Source organism: Macadamia integrifolia, unplaced genomic scaffold (genome assembly GCF_013358625.1).
Source record: "Macadamia integrifolia cultivar HAES 741 unplaced genomic scaffold, SCU_Mint_v3 scaffold1289, whole genome shotgun sequence".
NCBI lineage: Eukaryota > Viridiplantae > Streptophyta > Magnoliopsida > Proteales > Proteaceae > Macadamia > Macadamia integrifolia.
Genome location: NW_024868145.1, coordinates 61054 through 74835, shown reverse-complemented (window position 1 = coordinate 74835; position 13782 = coordinate 61054). Strand labels below are relative to the sequence as shown.

At 37.5% G+C, this 13782-nt stretch overlaps 3 protein-coding genes across 3 annotated transcripts; 2 read left to right on the top strand and 1 right to left on the bottom strand.

Moving 5' to 3' along the window:
* Window positions 1–277: 277 nt before the first annotated feature.
* On the bottom strand, window positions 278–721 carry LOC122063309 (secreted RxLR effector protein 161-like). Its single transcript, XM_042627025.1, has one exon. The coding sequence runs from the start codon at window positions 719–721 to the stop codon at window positions 278–280; it is 444 nt and encodes a 147-aa protein (XP_042482959.1).
* A 7502-nt stretch (window positions 722–8223) lies between these two features.
* LOC122063310 (protein DMP9-like) lies at window positions 8224–9461 on the top strand. The gene has a single exon (XM_042627026.1). The coding sequence runs from the start codon at window positions 8342–8344 to the stop codon at window positions 9098–9100; it is 759 nt and encodes a 252-aa protein (XP_042482960.1). The 5' UTR covers window positions 8224–8341; the 3' UTR covers window positions 9101–9461.
* Window positions 9462–12122: 2661 nt separating this feature from the next.
* Window positions 12123–13355, top strand: LOC122063308 (protein DMP9-like). Its single transcript, XM_042627024.1, has 3 exons — window positions 12123–12232; window positions 12790–12854; window positions 13162–13355. The coding sequence occupies exons 1-3, from the start codon at window positions 12123–12125 to the stop codon at window positions 13353–13355; spliced, it is 369 nt and encodes a 122-aa protein (XP_042482958.1).
* Window positions 13356–13782: the final 427 nt, after the last annotated feature.

The window sequence follows — 13782 nt, the reverse complement described above, 5'->3', positions numbered from 1 at the left end:
CAATCCTTTGGTCATAGGATTTGACACATTGTCAGATGTGTCAACTTTGGAGATAAGCATGTCGCCCTGTTGTATGATCTCTCTGATGAGATGATACTTCCTCTGTATGTGCTTGTTCCTCTGGTGAGCCCATGGCTCCTTTGCCTGTGGAATTGCTCCTCTGTTGTCACATAACAAGGTAAATAGGGTCTTTGACAAGCTGAGGTACAACTCTAATATCACTCAATAATTTCTTTAGCCTTAGCCCTTCCTTAGTTGCTTCACAAGCTGCCAAGTATTAGGCTTCAGTGGTGGAATCAACTGTAGATTTTTGTTTTGCACTCCTCCAAACAATAGCACCTCCACCTAGTATAAACACCATACCAGATGTAGACTTTCTATCATCCTTATCAGTTTGAAAATTAGAATCTATATATCCAATGACTGATAACTGATCACACCCATAAATCAGAAAGTAATCCTTAGTCCTTAAGTACTTAAGGATATCTTTCACAGCATTCCAATGCTCCTTTCTTGGGTTTGACTGGTAACGACTCACCATCACTACTGCATAGCAAATATCTGGCCTTGTACATAACATAGCATACATTAGGCTCCCTACAGCTGAAGCATAGGGAATCCTCTTCATCTCTTTAATATCCTCTGGTGTTGAAGGGTTTTGAGATTTGGAAAGATGAACTCCATGCCGGAAAGAAACATTTCCTTTCTTGGAATTCTCCATGTTAAATCTTGCCAAGACTTTGTCTATGTAGTTGGGTTGTGACAGTCCTAACAATAATCTCTGGCGATCTCACTTTAGCTTGATCCCTAGAATGTAGCTGGTCTCGCCTAAATCTTTCATAGAAAACGCGGAGGACAATCACTATTTTACAGATGAAAGAAAACCCACATCATTCCCAATGAGTGTGATGTCATCAATGTATAGAACCAAAAAGCATATTGCACTCCCACTGATTCTTTTGTACAAGCATGGTTCATCCATATTCTATTCAAACCAAACGATTTGATTTCCTAATCGAATCGGATGTTTCAGCTTCTGGAAGCCTGATTCAATCCATAAATAGACCTCTGTGACTTGCACATTTTGCCTTCCTCTTCTTGAGAGGAGAAATTCTTTGGCTGTTTCATATAGATTTCTTCATCAAGAAATCCGTTCAGAAAAGCAGTCTGAACATCCATCTACCAGATCTCATAATCAAAGTGAACTGCCATGTTGAGGACAATCCGCATGGATTTCATCATTGCTATTGGTGAAAAGGTCTCATTATAGTCTATACCCTCTTGTTAAGTATAGCCTCTTGCAACCAATCTAGCTTTGAAACGCTCAACTTTTCCATCTGAGCCTCTCTTCCTCTTGAAGATCCATTTACAAACAATAGGCTTAATGTCTGGAGGAGGATCAACAAGAGTCCAAACTTTGTTGGAATTCATCGAGTCTATTTCAGAGTGCATAACTTCAAGCCACTTGGGCGCATCCACATCCTTTAGTGCCTCTGAGTATGTCATTGGATCGTCATCCGATTCAACTCCCACTATGTGGAACACTTTCACAGTTTTTGATTCCTCTGTAACAAGAGTGAATCTAGTGGTAGGTTTAGGAGTTCTCCCACTACGTCTAGGCCCTATCCGTATGTGGTTTTTAGTGGTTGGGGTTATTGGTCTCACTTCCGAGAGTGAGGGTTCAGAGTCATCTAATAACTCATGAATCACTACAGGTTTAATCTTCTTATATAAGAATTCCTCCTAAGGAATGTAGCATGCATGCTAACAATGACCTTCTGGTCAACTAGGTCAAAGAAATAATAACCTATCATGCCTTTAGGATATCCTAGAAAATGGCATCTTAAAGTCCTAGATTCTAGTTTGTCTATCAGTTGCTTTCGCATGTGTGCGATGCAACCCCACACTTTAAAGTGTCGGACACTGGGCTTGCGCCCTTTCCATAACTCAAATGGGGTCTTACTTATAGACTTACTAGGAACCCTATTTAAGATGATTGTCATTTCTAGAGCATATCCCAAAAAAGATGAAGACAACTCATTATAAGTGAGCATTGTCCAAACCATATCCAATAGGGTCCAGTTGCGTCACTTGGATACACCATTTTGTTGTGGTGTTCCTGAGTTTGTTAACTGGCTAACAATCCCCTCAGTCACTAGGTAGTTCTTAAACTCATCTGATAGATATTTTCCACCACGATCTGATCGTAGGGACTTAATGCACTTATCTAGTTGTCTTTCGACTTCTGCTTGAAACTCTTTGAACTTTTCAAAGGCTTCCGATTTCTTTCGCATTAGGTAGATATAACTATATCTAGAATGATCATCAGTAAAGGTGATGAAATATTCAAAAACCATACCTAGCCTGAATATTTATTGGCCCACACACGTCAGTGTGTATTAGTTTTAACAAATCTGTGGCCCTTCTTCCTTTATTCGGAAAGGGTGTCTTGGTCATCTTGCCCTGAAGGCATGACTCAAATGTAGGTAAAAGTTGGACTTTTAGACTTTCTAGCGGCCCATCCTTTACTAATCTATTGATTCGGTCTAAATTGATGTGACCTAATCTTAAGTGCCACAGATATGTTTGATTCATTAGAGCTGATTTTCGTTTTAAGTCAGTATTTGCAACAACATTCATTTTAACAGGGCAATCTAGAAAATACAAACCACTTTGTAAATAACCAAATACCACAAAACTATTATTAAAACGAATAGTTAAACTAGTATTAAAGGAGAAACTAAATCCATCCAAAACAAGTTTAGATACTGATAAAATCTTCCTCTTAAAAGAGGGTACATAGTAACATTCCATCAAAACTAAAATACTAAAGTCAAATTCTAAATATAAATCTCCCACAGCTTTCATCGCGGTATCAGCTCCAGTGCCCATTTGCAATCGCACCTCATTCTTTTCTAATTTTCTTATTTCTTTAAACCCCTTTAACACATTACAAACATGAATAGTGGAACCAATATCCACCAACCATGAATTGGTGGGTTCAATAGTAAGGAATGACTCGTAAAGAACATTAACATCCAATGTACCTTCTTTAGAAGCATGGTTTTAAGTATCGGTGCGTATCGTGCCATATCGGCTGATACGTATCCGTATCGGTAGGCATCGACACGATACATACCAATACGTATCATGAAAAGTTTAAAACCCTTATGTATCGATACGTATCCTACGATACACACCGATACACACCGATACACCACCGATACGCATCGATACTCACCGATACGTACCGATACTCTATGAAAAATTCAAAATTGAAGTGAAATGTACGTTTCGGTATGTATTGATACGTATCGATATGTTTCGATATGTATCGGTACGTATCGATATGTATCGATACGTATCGGTATGTATCGACCGATACACACCGACACGGTCATAAAATGGCCAAAATGGGTAATTTTTTAGAAAAACATAATTTTTTGAGGTGTTTTTGTTCCAAAGTTGCTGCCAACCATTTTTCTCTCTAACTAAAGTGGAAATCAAGGTTAGGAACAAGGATTTTACATTTATGGGACAATTATAAACCTTGGATTCTTAGTGCGATACTCTCAATTTACTGTTTATGCATAATACATGTTATATATAACTTTTTTTAACTATTTTTTTGTATGCAAATGGGTATAAAAAAGTGTTTCCTATCCATTAATGTGCGTATCTTTAGCATATCTTAGCGTATCTCCGATACGATACGATACCCTCCGATACGTATCTTAATTTTGGTCGACCGATACGATGACCGTTACCGATACTTTAATCCTTGTTTAGGAGTATCCTCTTTCTTCTCATCTGGCTTCTTGTTTTTCAGCTTAGTCAGGTATACATGACAGTTCTTCTTCCAGTGGCCTATCTTATGACACTCGAAGCAAGTATCATCGGCCTAGTTTCCTTTCTTCTTAACTCTTCCCTTGGGCTTCGAATCGTAATTCTTCTTGCCCTTTTTGCCTTTCTTCTATTTCTGCTTGGAAGAGGTCTTTGCCTTAGTGGTGTTCACCTCTTTCTTACCACACATGTCTTCTCTGCCTCCATAAGGGCATTTGCCATTTCAGTAAGTGGCAAAGCTTGTTGACTCAGTTTGTAAGACATAACAAACTGATTATAGTAGGGAGGTAGAGAGTGTAGTACTACGTTAGTCTGGTACAAGAGGCTGAACTGTGTTCCTAAAGCATCAAGTCTATCAAACAGATTTGATAGTTTTATCACATGTTTCATTACTGAACTTCCTTTAGTATGCTTTACACTATGGATCTCATCCACCAAGTCATATTGCAAGTGAATAAACTACTTGTTGAACATTTCACCAAGCTTGTCTATCTTAGAACCAGCAGTCCGAACTTTCTGAATAGAATCTCTAATAGACTTATCCACTGAGTTCATAATGTATAGGGATGCCTTAGAATCCCTGACCTAGAAATCATCATAATAATACACCTCATCCTCGGTGTAATGACTATTAGGAGTAGGAGGGGCAGCTTCATCAAGCACTGAATAGAGTGTTCTGCTTTAAGGAGTAACTTAATATTGTAGTACCAATCTGCATAGTTTGGCCAATCAGTTTGGTCTCACTTATGAGTGAAAGTAGTCTGGAGTTAATTGCAGCCATTGTCAATTATCTACAATGCGCAAGAATAGCATTACATAAATTAATTACCATTATTCACGCTGACAACTTGAGCAACAACATAATGGTAATGTTCACATTCAAGTCTCCCTCTTGACTTTAGAATGTGAATTGAAAACTCAAATCAATTCATGAATAAATTTTTTTGTCGATGTTAAGTACCTATGACTTGATCTAGTGAACTAATCTGTCTGCCTCCAAGGCCTCCAATTTATTTGACCCCTTGAATGTCATGCCCATTACCTGTCGGTTGGTATATACTCAAGTCATGCACATATCCATTGCATCAATTATAGCTATGAAAAAATGAGGGATGGCCCATTGTTGTGGTGCACCCCACTATCCATCTTCTTAACTTATCCAAGAGGAAATGAGTGCAATACACTATGTGACACAAGCATGCCATTGTTTTGTCGGCATCTTAGCATATTCACATCTCATATTGTCTTACACTCACCTCAATGGGAGGTTATGGATATTTCCACTAACCTAGATTAATCTATATCATACATGCTTTTACAATAGAGAGTAAAAACAAATATAAGGAAACAACCATGGATAGTAATATAAAAATATTAAAGTGATTATGGGATGGCTTAGTTAATTCTTTAATTAACCCAATAAACCCCAATGTGCTTGTGGGCACACCAACTATGCCAAGGAAGTAGCCATTCACTCCACGCTATCTTCTTTTTGCATCTCTTTTCTTTATTCTTCTATCAAACCTCAAGATCTCCATCTTCTTCTTTGATCATCATGCGTTGATCACCATCAACACGTTCAAGGAAATCGAATCTCCTCTAAAATTACATTGATAAACCTAAAAAAAATCTATACATCTTTCTTTTATCAAATAGAAACCCCCGATAAGAAATCAACCCACCATCTTGGGTTGCCTATGGGAGTGGAGTGCATGTTTCGAAAAGATAGAGAAGAAGAGAGAGAGAAAGAAGCATCACATCTATTCCCATAATATATTCATAAAACAGATCACATATAACTATGCCACCCATGTATAATTTTTCTAATCCCATAATCACTAGTTTCACATAATTAAATAAACACATACATAAGCACTTGATTGGAACATGAAATATAGATGAACTATGTTCAACTACGTTAAACATGCAAATATTAATCTTCTAATAATACTTGGATATTAGCACAATCTATGTCAACCAATGACATAAAATATATTACTTTTCAAAACACCTTTTGAAAATCAAATCATGGATCAAATCCATCATCCAGGTGCCCAAAAATATATAACAATTATATATTGACAATATGGTGGTGACAATATGAATATATTCATAAAATAAATAAATAAAATAATAACTTGGTCCCACAAGCGGGACCCACCACCTTGTAAGACTCAAAGATCAACCAACACCCAACCTAGCCAGGTGGAGGGGCGGCCCGCGCATCGACACATGCAAGGAGGGGCCGTGACACACAGATGAGGGGTAATGACACCTTGGTGAGGGGCCTTGGCATGCTCATGAGGGGCGCTAGTACCCTGATGGGCGGGCGTGCGCACCCCCACTAATTTTTTTTTTAAACAGAAAATAAAAATTATGAAAAAACAAAAATAAAATAAAAAATAAAAAATATGGGTTCTAAACCCAATTTTCAACCAGGGTTCCAAAAACCCAATTTTGAATAAAGTTTTCATATTCTGATCGATGCATCCAAATACAACCATTCCAATATACTATGTAATGTCCATCCAACCATGATGAAATCATGATTTCAATGAATAGAAGAACGGGCTTTGGTACCAATTATTGGAAACAAGACTTTTTCAGCCCAACCTGATATGTACAGTGAAATTTTGGATCGATTCGGGTCGTTTTCCATATCATTAAAACCAAACAAGTATGATAACTAATACGAAATAATAAGAATAATACTTACAAAGAGCCGCAAGCGAAGCTCTTCCTCCAGATAATGGTTCTTCCATAGATCAGCAATCCAAGTTTTGAATCCCAAGACACTTATTCTTTCCATAAGACACTTATTCCAAATAAGTAAACATCTCTTCTTTCCATAAGGCACTTATTCCAAATAAGTAAATCTCTCTTCTTTGCATATACTTGGTTTATCCAACATGCCTCAAATACTTCCTTGCTAAGAAAAGAAAGAAGCAAAATTAAGAGGGATAATGCAAATAATGAAATAACTCATTAATTGCATAGTAATTATTTATCCATTCCCAATTTAAGTAATCGATATTAATTAAATATCCACCATAACTAAATTATGGTCATACCCCACAACTACTAACATCATCATTATGGAATATAGGGCATGTACATCAACACCACTATGACCCCATTCCATAGTACATTTTCATATAGGAGCGTGCGCACACGTAAATCGTATTTAATCATTTCTAATCACCATTAGAAATATAAAATCATTTCTTAAATGAGACAGAGCTCTGATTCAATACAATTGTGCATTAACGCTCTCTCTCTTGATGTTCCCTTAAACGGGTAGTGAAAACCCTGTTGATTAGTTTTTCACTCATGTACATTTTTTCTCACACCCAATATACCAGCCTAGGTCCATTTGAACTTTAGTCATTGATACATCAAAGTGTGTATGCAAACACCGTAGTGTCAATGTATATAGTAAATAAACTATCTCAGGTTAAAGGTAAGATGACACGTCAATTCTCATAAATACTTTCGGTGGTAACACATAAGGTAATATGACACAAAAAGATTCTTCGCCAACGCACACACATATGTGTATTCACATATGTACACTGAAATCTCTATGTCTAGTAGTACAACATGTGACAATCATTGATGATAAGGGTGTCCAACCCAAACCCTAGTTATGACTTCCATTTATAAACCTATTAATGGACACATTGCTCATTTATAATTCATATAATAAACCAACAACACTTTATTAACTGAACCGGTTCAAATTACAAATAAACTGGGTATGATGAACACAATATTCAACAGTTGTACGGGTTAAATAGGTCGTTTTGACGGTGTAAACGGTTCAGTTTTCACGGAATCAATTCGATTTGAAACCGACGAGTTAAACAGTTAAACCGAACTAACCCGTTTAGCTAACCGGTCTTAAACTTGAAACCAGGATCAAATCATTTACTAAATGATTTTGTGATTACGATATAAATGACTCGATTTGATTTCGATAAATGATTTCGGTGTCAAATTCATATCCTTAACACAGCTCGGACAGGAGCTAAATATCATTTAATTAGTCTCACATGGATCTTTTGTAGTACAATTACGGACACATAGTCCGCCTAAGATAAAGGAAGGCATATCGTAATTTTATAAAAATAAAATAAATAAATAATCGTTTTTTTTTTTTGGGTAAAGAATAATCGTATTATTGTTACATGCAAAGAGGAGTGAAACACAAGATGGAGACTGCAGTTTACAGATCTCGATCTGGAATAAAGTGGAAATCATTACGGCCGTCTCCATCGAATCTGTTCTCTCTCTCTCTCTCCACGGCCGTCTCCATCGAATCTCTCTCACTCTCTCTCTACTATATAAAGCTCTAGCTCCCACATCTCAGCTCCCAAGTCCAAACCCCAAAGCCCACCAAGCTTTATCTCCAGCTGCCCATTGTCCACTTTCTTAATCTGTCAGCTCCATCGTTTCCTCTCAAGACCTAGACTTTCTACGAAGAGTCTCTCCACCGGAAATGGATTCCCATACTGATGCCGGTGGTCTCACAACCTTTCTTAACCCACCCCAAGACCAAATCGTTCAAGCTGCGGCATCCCAATATCAATCACAATCATTCCTTCCCGGAAACACAACTCCCCCTCCTCATCCTCCTTCCCAGCTTAACATAAACCAAACCCAAATCCCAATGCCTCCAGAGCAGCTGCAGCTCGGTGTTGCAGAAAACGTCTTGAAGCAACAACACTTAATGGCAATGGGTGTTCAAAAAACCCTATCAAGGACTTCCATCCTCGTTAATTTCCTTCCCACAGGAACCCTCCTCGCCTTCGAAATGCTCCTCCCATCGGTCTCAGGGAACGGCAAGTGCAACGAGGTGAGCACTTTTTTGATAGGATCTATCTTGGCCCTCTGTGCCATTACCTGTTGTTTCTTTCACTTCACTGACAGTGTTCGTCAAGGAGAGAAGGTAGTCTATGGGTTTGTAACCTTCAAGGGGTTATTGGTGTACACATCTGATGCGGGTCTGGATTTCATAAAAGAACCCATCCGTCTCAAGGCTGGATTCACTGATTTCTTACATGCTGTCATGTCTGCCATGGTGTTCGTAGCAATCGCATTCTCTGATCATCGAGTCACTAGTTGCCTTTTCCCTAGTCATGTTAAGGCCATGGACGAGATTATGCAGACTTTTCCTATCATGGTGGGTATTGTGTGCAGTGGCCTCTTCCTTATCTTCCCCACCACTCGCTATGGCATAGGCTGCATGCCTTCTTAGAGGACTCCCATGAACAACCAACATCAATGCTATTCTTATGTGTTATGCAAAAAAACATATTTAACCCAAAAAAAAAAAAAAAAAAATGATATCCTTATGTGTTGTGCAATTTCCTATCTTTATCCATGAAAAAAAAAAAAACCCTACTTGGTTGTGCACCCTTCAAACCTTCAAACGGATGGCGAAAAAACTACCCTGCCTTGTGGATGGATTTGTGTGTGTTTCCGATGATTGGTTCTTATGTTGCTGCAGTGGTCACTTGGTCAAATAGTGATCTCAAACACCTAACATATTTTATGTAAGATATTCACTTTTCCAGTGTTTGGTTATTATAAAATGTGATATAAAATATTATTTTTAAGATTTTCTAATGCTTGGATGTTATTTATTCTATGTAATATAATCAAATTTTAATTTTGATAACATATATGGATATACGTCCTACATATACATAAGCCATATGTAATTCATCCAAAGCAAAATCTTAAAATGTGTGGTCACCTTTTAAATTTTCCATAAAAAGTTTACAATTTCAAATGAAGCCTTCTGCAAACTCTCAATAAGGTATTTTTAATCACCAACCACTTTGGATTGAACAATTGGTAAATAGTTAACCGATCACTTAAGCTGTAGTAACTTTTTGATAATTAAAAGGTAGAGAATAACAATCTTAACTAGATCAATCTATAATATTTCAACACTTGTCTAGTGGGCCCATTCTAATGAGGTAAACCCTATTCTATAAAAGAAGGTTAAGGGGATGAGAGAAATAACTCTCCTACAATTTATGAATTGAGAATTCTTTTTTCCTTTTCTCCTCTCTTTGGACTCTTCCATTACTGAAGAAAAGAATTCCCGCATCTGATCGGAGAAACCTAGTGCTAAGGCTCTTTAAAGGTGATATTATGCTCGATAGATTTTAGGATCTGATTGGAGAAATCTAGTGCTAAGGCTCTTTAAAGGTGATATTATGCTCGATAGAGATAATCCTAAACTCACTTTTGATTAATGAAAAATATCCTAACCCATGCAAGAAGACGTTCACGACAATCAAATTCGATTTGACATTCTGCATTTTCCCAACAGTTCCCTCTTTGGTCATCTCATCTCTCTTTGCTGGTCTTAGATACCCTCCTGGCTAGTGAGCTTTCTTCAACTAATGCCAAATGTGTTTCATGACATGGATTATCTAGACTCTTGTCACATCTTTTTATTTCGATTGGTGATGAGCATAGATTTTTCTTTTTGGAGAGACATTTTTTTTTTTTTTTTCCACTACCGATCCACTTGGATTGGATTAAACTTTTGAAAACTTGATTAGAATGCCATCTACTTTTGTACCAACTTGATGGTTCCTATCAAACTGTTTAATGAAAGAGTATTTGCGGTCATGTGTCAATATCCATTATATGATTGAGTGAATATAAGTATTTTTCTTTTTCATCATGAGACGTATCCATTCTATATTTCAATGATTGAGAGAATATAAGGATGGAATGTCATCTTCTATGGCAGTGCGTCAACTGAAGGGACTTGAGTGGATTGCAGTCGGAAGGCATCCGAGGTCTTCAAGAACGCAAGTGACACCCATGAGGCCCTGAACCCACCCACTTTTAACATCGACGGGTGATATCACATATATATCAATGACTGGTGATTCTGATCTAGTGAATCATACACATGCATCCAATCAGGGGCAAGAGGATCGTTTCATGGTACCCTGTATAAGGACATAGATAAGGCATTTGGGTAACTTTATTTTACCCAAAAAGAGCAAGAGATCACTATCCTATATGTTGTGTGTGCGCATCGGATTTCTAAACAATATTATTGCTGTATGATCCCTTTAATTGTCGTACGTATCTGTTCCCGTATTATTGTCATTCCAAAATTTACTAACTATGATTAAGAGCATGGATCAAGGATTCGAAATCAAAATGACTGAATAATTGACCGGATCATATCGATATAGAATATTAGTCGATTAGTACGAACCATGGGTAAATTGATAATAATAATAATAATAATAATAATAATAATAATAATAATAATAATAATAATAATAATAATAATAAAATAAATAAACATTTTAAATGATTCAAAGCGCAATTCTGTTTGAGACGGACTGATCAAAGTCAATATTGAATCGAAATCGACTGAGACCGATTATTAAATCCCTATTTGGGAGACAGAAGCTCTCTCTCTCTCTCTCTCTCTCTCTCTCCCTCTCTCCCTCTCTCTCAAAATACATGGGTATATACATATACCGATTGAAAAAGTGGCAATCATACTACGGTATTTACTCTATAGGTAATGGGACATGGGTGAACCTAATCATTTTCCAGGACACCTACTTGTTAGCATCCAAATTTAGTGGGCATATATTATATGCTGTCCTATATATGTCCGAATCTAATTTACGATTTTGATATCCATGTTCATTACCATGGATGCTTTGCAAAAAATTTAAAAAAACCAAAGGACCTGATCTCGGATTGGGCTGGCTCTAGAAAAATCTGTCTATTTGAATTTAATCGCCTGTACCAATTTGATCTGATTCATGCAACTCTTTTTTGCATTAATCTTCCATGAATGTTTTTTTTTTTTTTTTTTTTTTAATCATCTAGTTTAAGCTTTGAGCCATTTAAAACATATTTGTAACTAGGCTGTTGTTTTGCGTGAACAGATCAGGTTTACGTACGAAAATGTTCTTGTACGTGCTTGGTCCGTGGATTTAGAATCAAATTTAGAATCTATTAAATGAAGAGAGAAAATTGATTCTAAATCCATGGACTAGGGTCGTTCTCGTACGTGAACTTGATCTGCTCGCTTTGTTTTGCTAAATTGGGCCTCGCTTCTATTACTTCAAGACATTTTTTCATTGGTTTCTACTTTTGCATTGGTCATGTTTCTTCTCGTTTATTCATTGCAATTGTAACTCTAATGCATAATTGTTGCATGAGTATCCTCTGTAGTGCGACACATTATGTAGCGCAGATCCAAGCAACCACACTTAATGGTAATGGATGTTCAAAAAACTCTATTAAAGATTTCCATCCTACTGAATTTTCTTCCCATTGGCACTCTCCTCGCCTTCGAAATGCTTCCTCCATTGGTCTCGGCGAAAGGGAAGTACAACCAAGTCACTACTATGAGGATCACGTCCATCTTGGCCCTCTGTGCTACCTTGTTAAGTTTGTCTCGAATTTTTGATCCATTTTGAAGATTGACATGCTCCGACATATTTTGGTGGCGACCTGATAGGAAAGTTTTTTGAGATCTGTGATTAAAGCAGAAGGGTTGGGCCGATAAGCCCAAGCTCAAAACCCAACACTAATCTTGTATGGGGTGCGGGGACTTAGTCCCCGTGGTATGGTTTGATCGGATTGGCCGCGACCCGATGGGTCGGCCCGCGACTTGGAGTAAATAATGTACTGTTGTCTTGTTGAGATTGTTATTGTATTTTGGGTTTTTTCAAGGTAGGGTTTCATGGCAAGTTTTCTCGCCGCTGGTTCGGTGTAATCTCTCTTCTGCACAGTGAAACATCTTCTTCTTCGCCCGAAGATGGAGCACACCACATCGATGTGTGAACCTCGTTAAATCTCTGGTGTTGCGCGATCTACTTGATTTATTATCGTATTTCTTGGTGTTTGCTCTAATATACCTCATGTTGCTTCTTTCACTGATAGTTTTTGTGAAGAAGATAAGGTTTTATCATGGGTTTGTGACCTTCAAGGGGTTGATGGTGTTCAAGGTTGGCGTGGGTTTGGTATTCAAAGAAGAGGCTCGTTTCAAAGCTCTGTTCACTGAGTTCATACATGCCCTCATGTCGGGTTGAAATCGTCTGCAATTCCGATCTCGTACAATTCCGTGCAATACCACCTTCAGGTGGTGACACGTGTATTGGTACTAATACAATGGTCCAGATCTAGTACAACTAATAAAACATTAAATCAGTGAAGAAGTATTTAAATCAGATCTGGAACATTGTGTTGGTATCAATACACGTGTCACCACCTGAAGGTGGTATTGCATGGAATTGTACGAGATCGGAATTGCAGACGATTTTTTTCCCCTCATGTCGGCTTTGGTTTTTGTAGCAATCGCATTCTCAGATCATCGAGTAACCAATTGCCTTTTTCATGGTTATGCAAAGGAATTGGACGAGATTATGCAGACTTTTCCTATCATTGTGGGTATTGTGTCCAGTGCCCTTTTTCTCATCTTCCCCAACACTCGTTATGGCATAGGTTGAATGCCTGCTCGGAATATTTTCTCTGAACTCCTAATAACATAATTTTGCTTGGAATCTCAAGACCAATATATATATATATATATATATATATATATATTTTTTTTTTTTTTTTGAGCGCCGTAGGGTTAACTAGTGAAGGCCCATGTTTTAGCCAACTTCAAAACTTTGGATGGGAAGGGTTACCGAGTGTGCTAACTTACAATGAACCAATCTTACCGTTCACCAAGTTCAACCCCAAAACTTTTGTGATAAGAGCTTTGTAGAAATCAAGTATCATTTGTTCTTTAGTAAGAGAAATCAAGTATCATAATGGTTAGGTAAAACTTTTTTGCTTCTCTCTTTTTGCGAAGCAAAACTCTATACTTAGAGAATCTCTAGTCATTATGCCTAGTAACTTAGGAGATCAGGTTCACGTATCAGAACAATC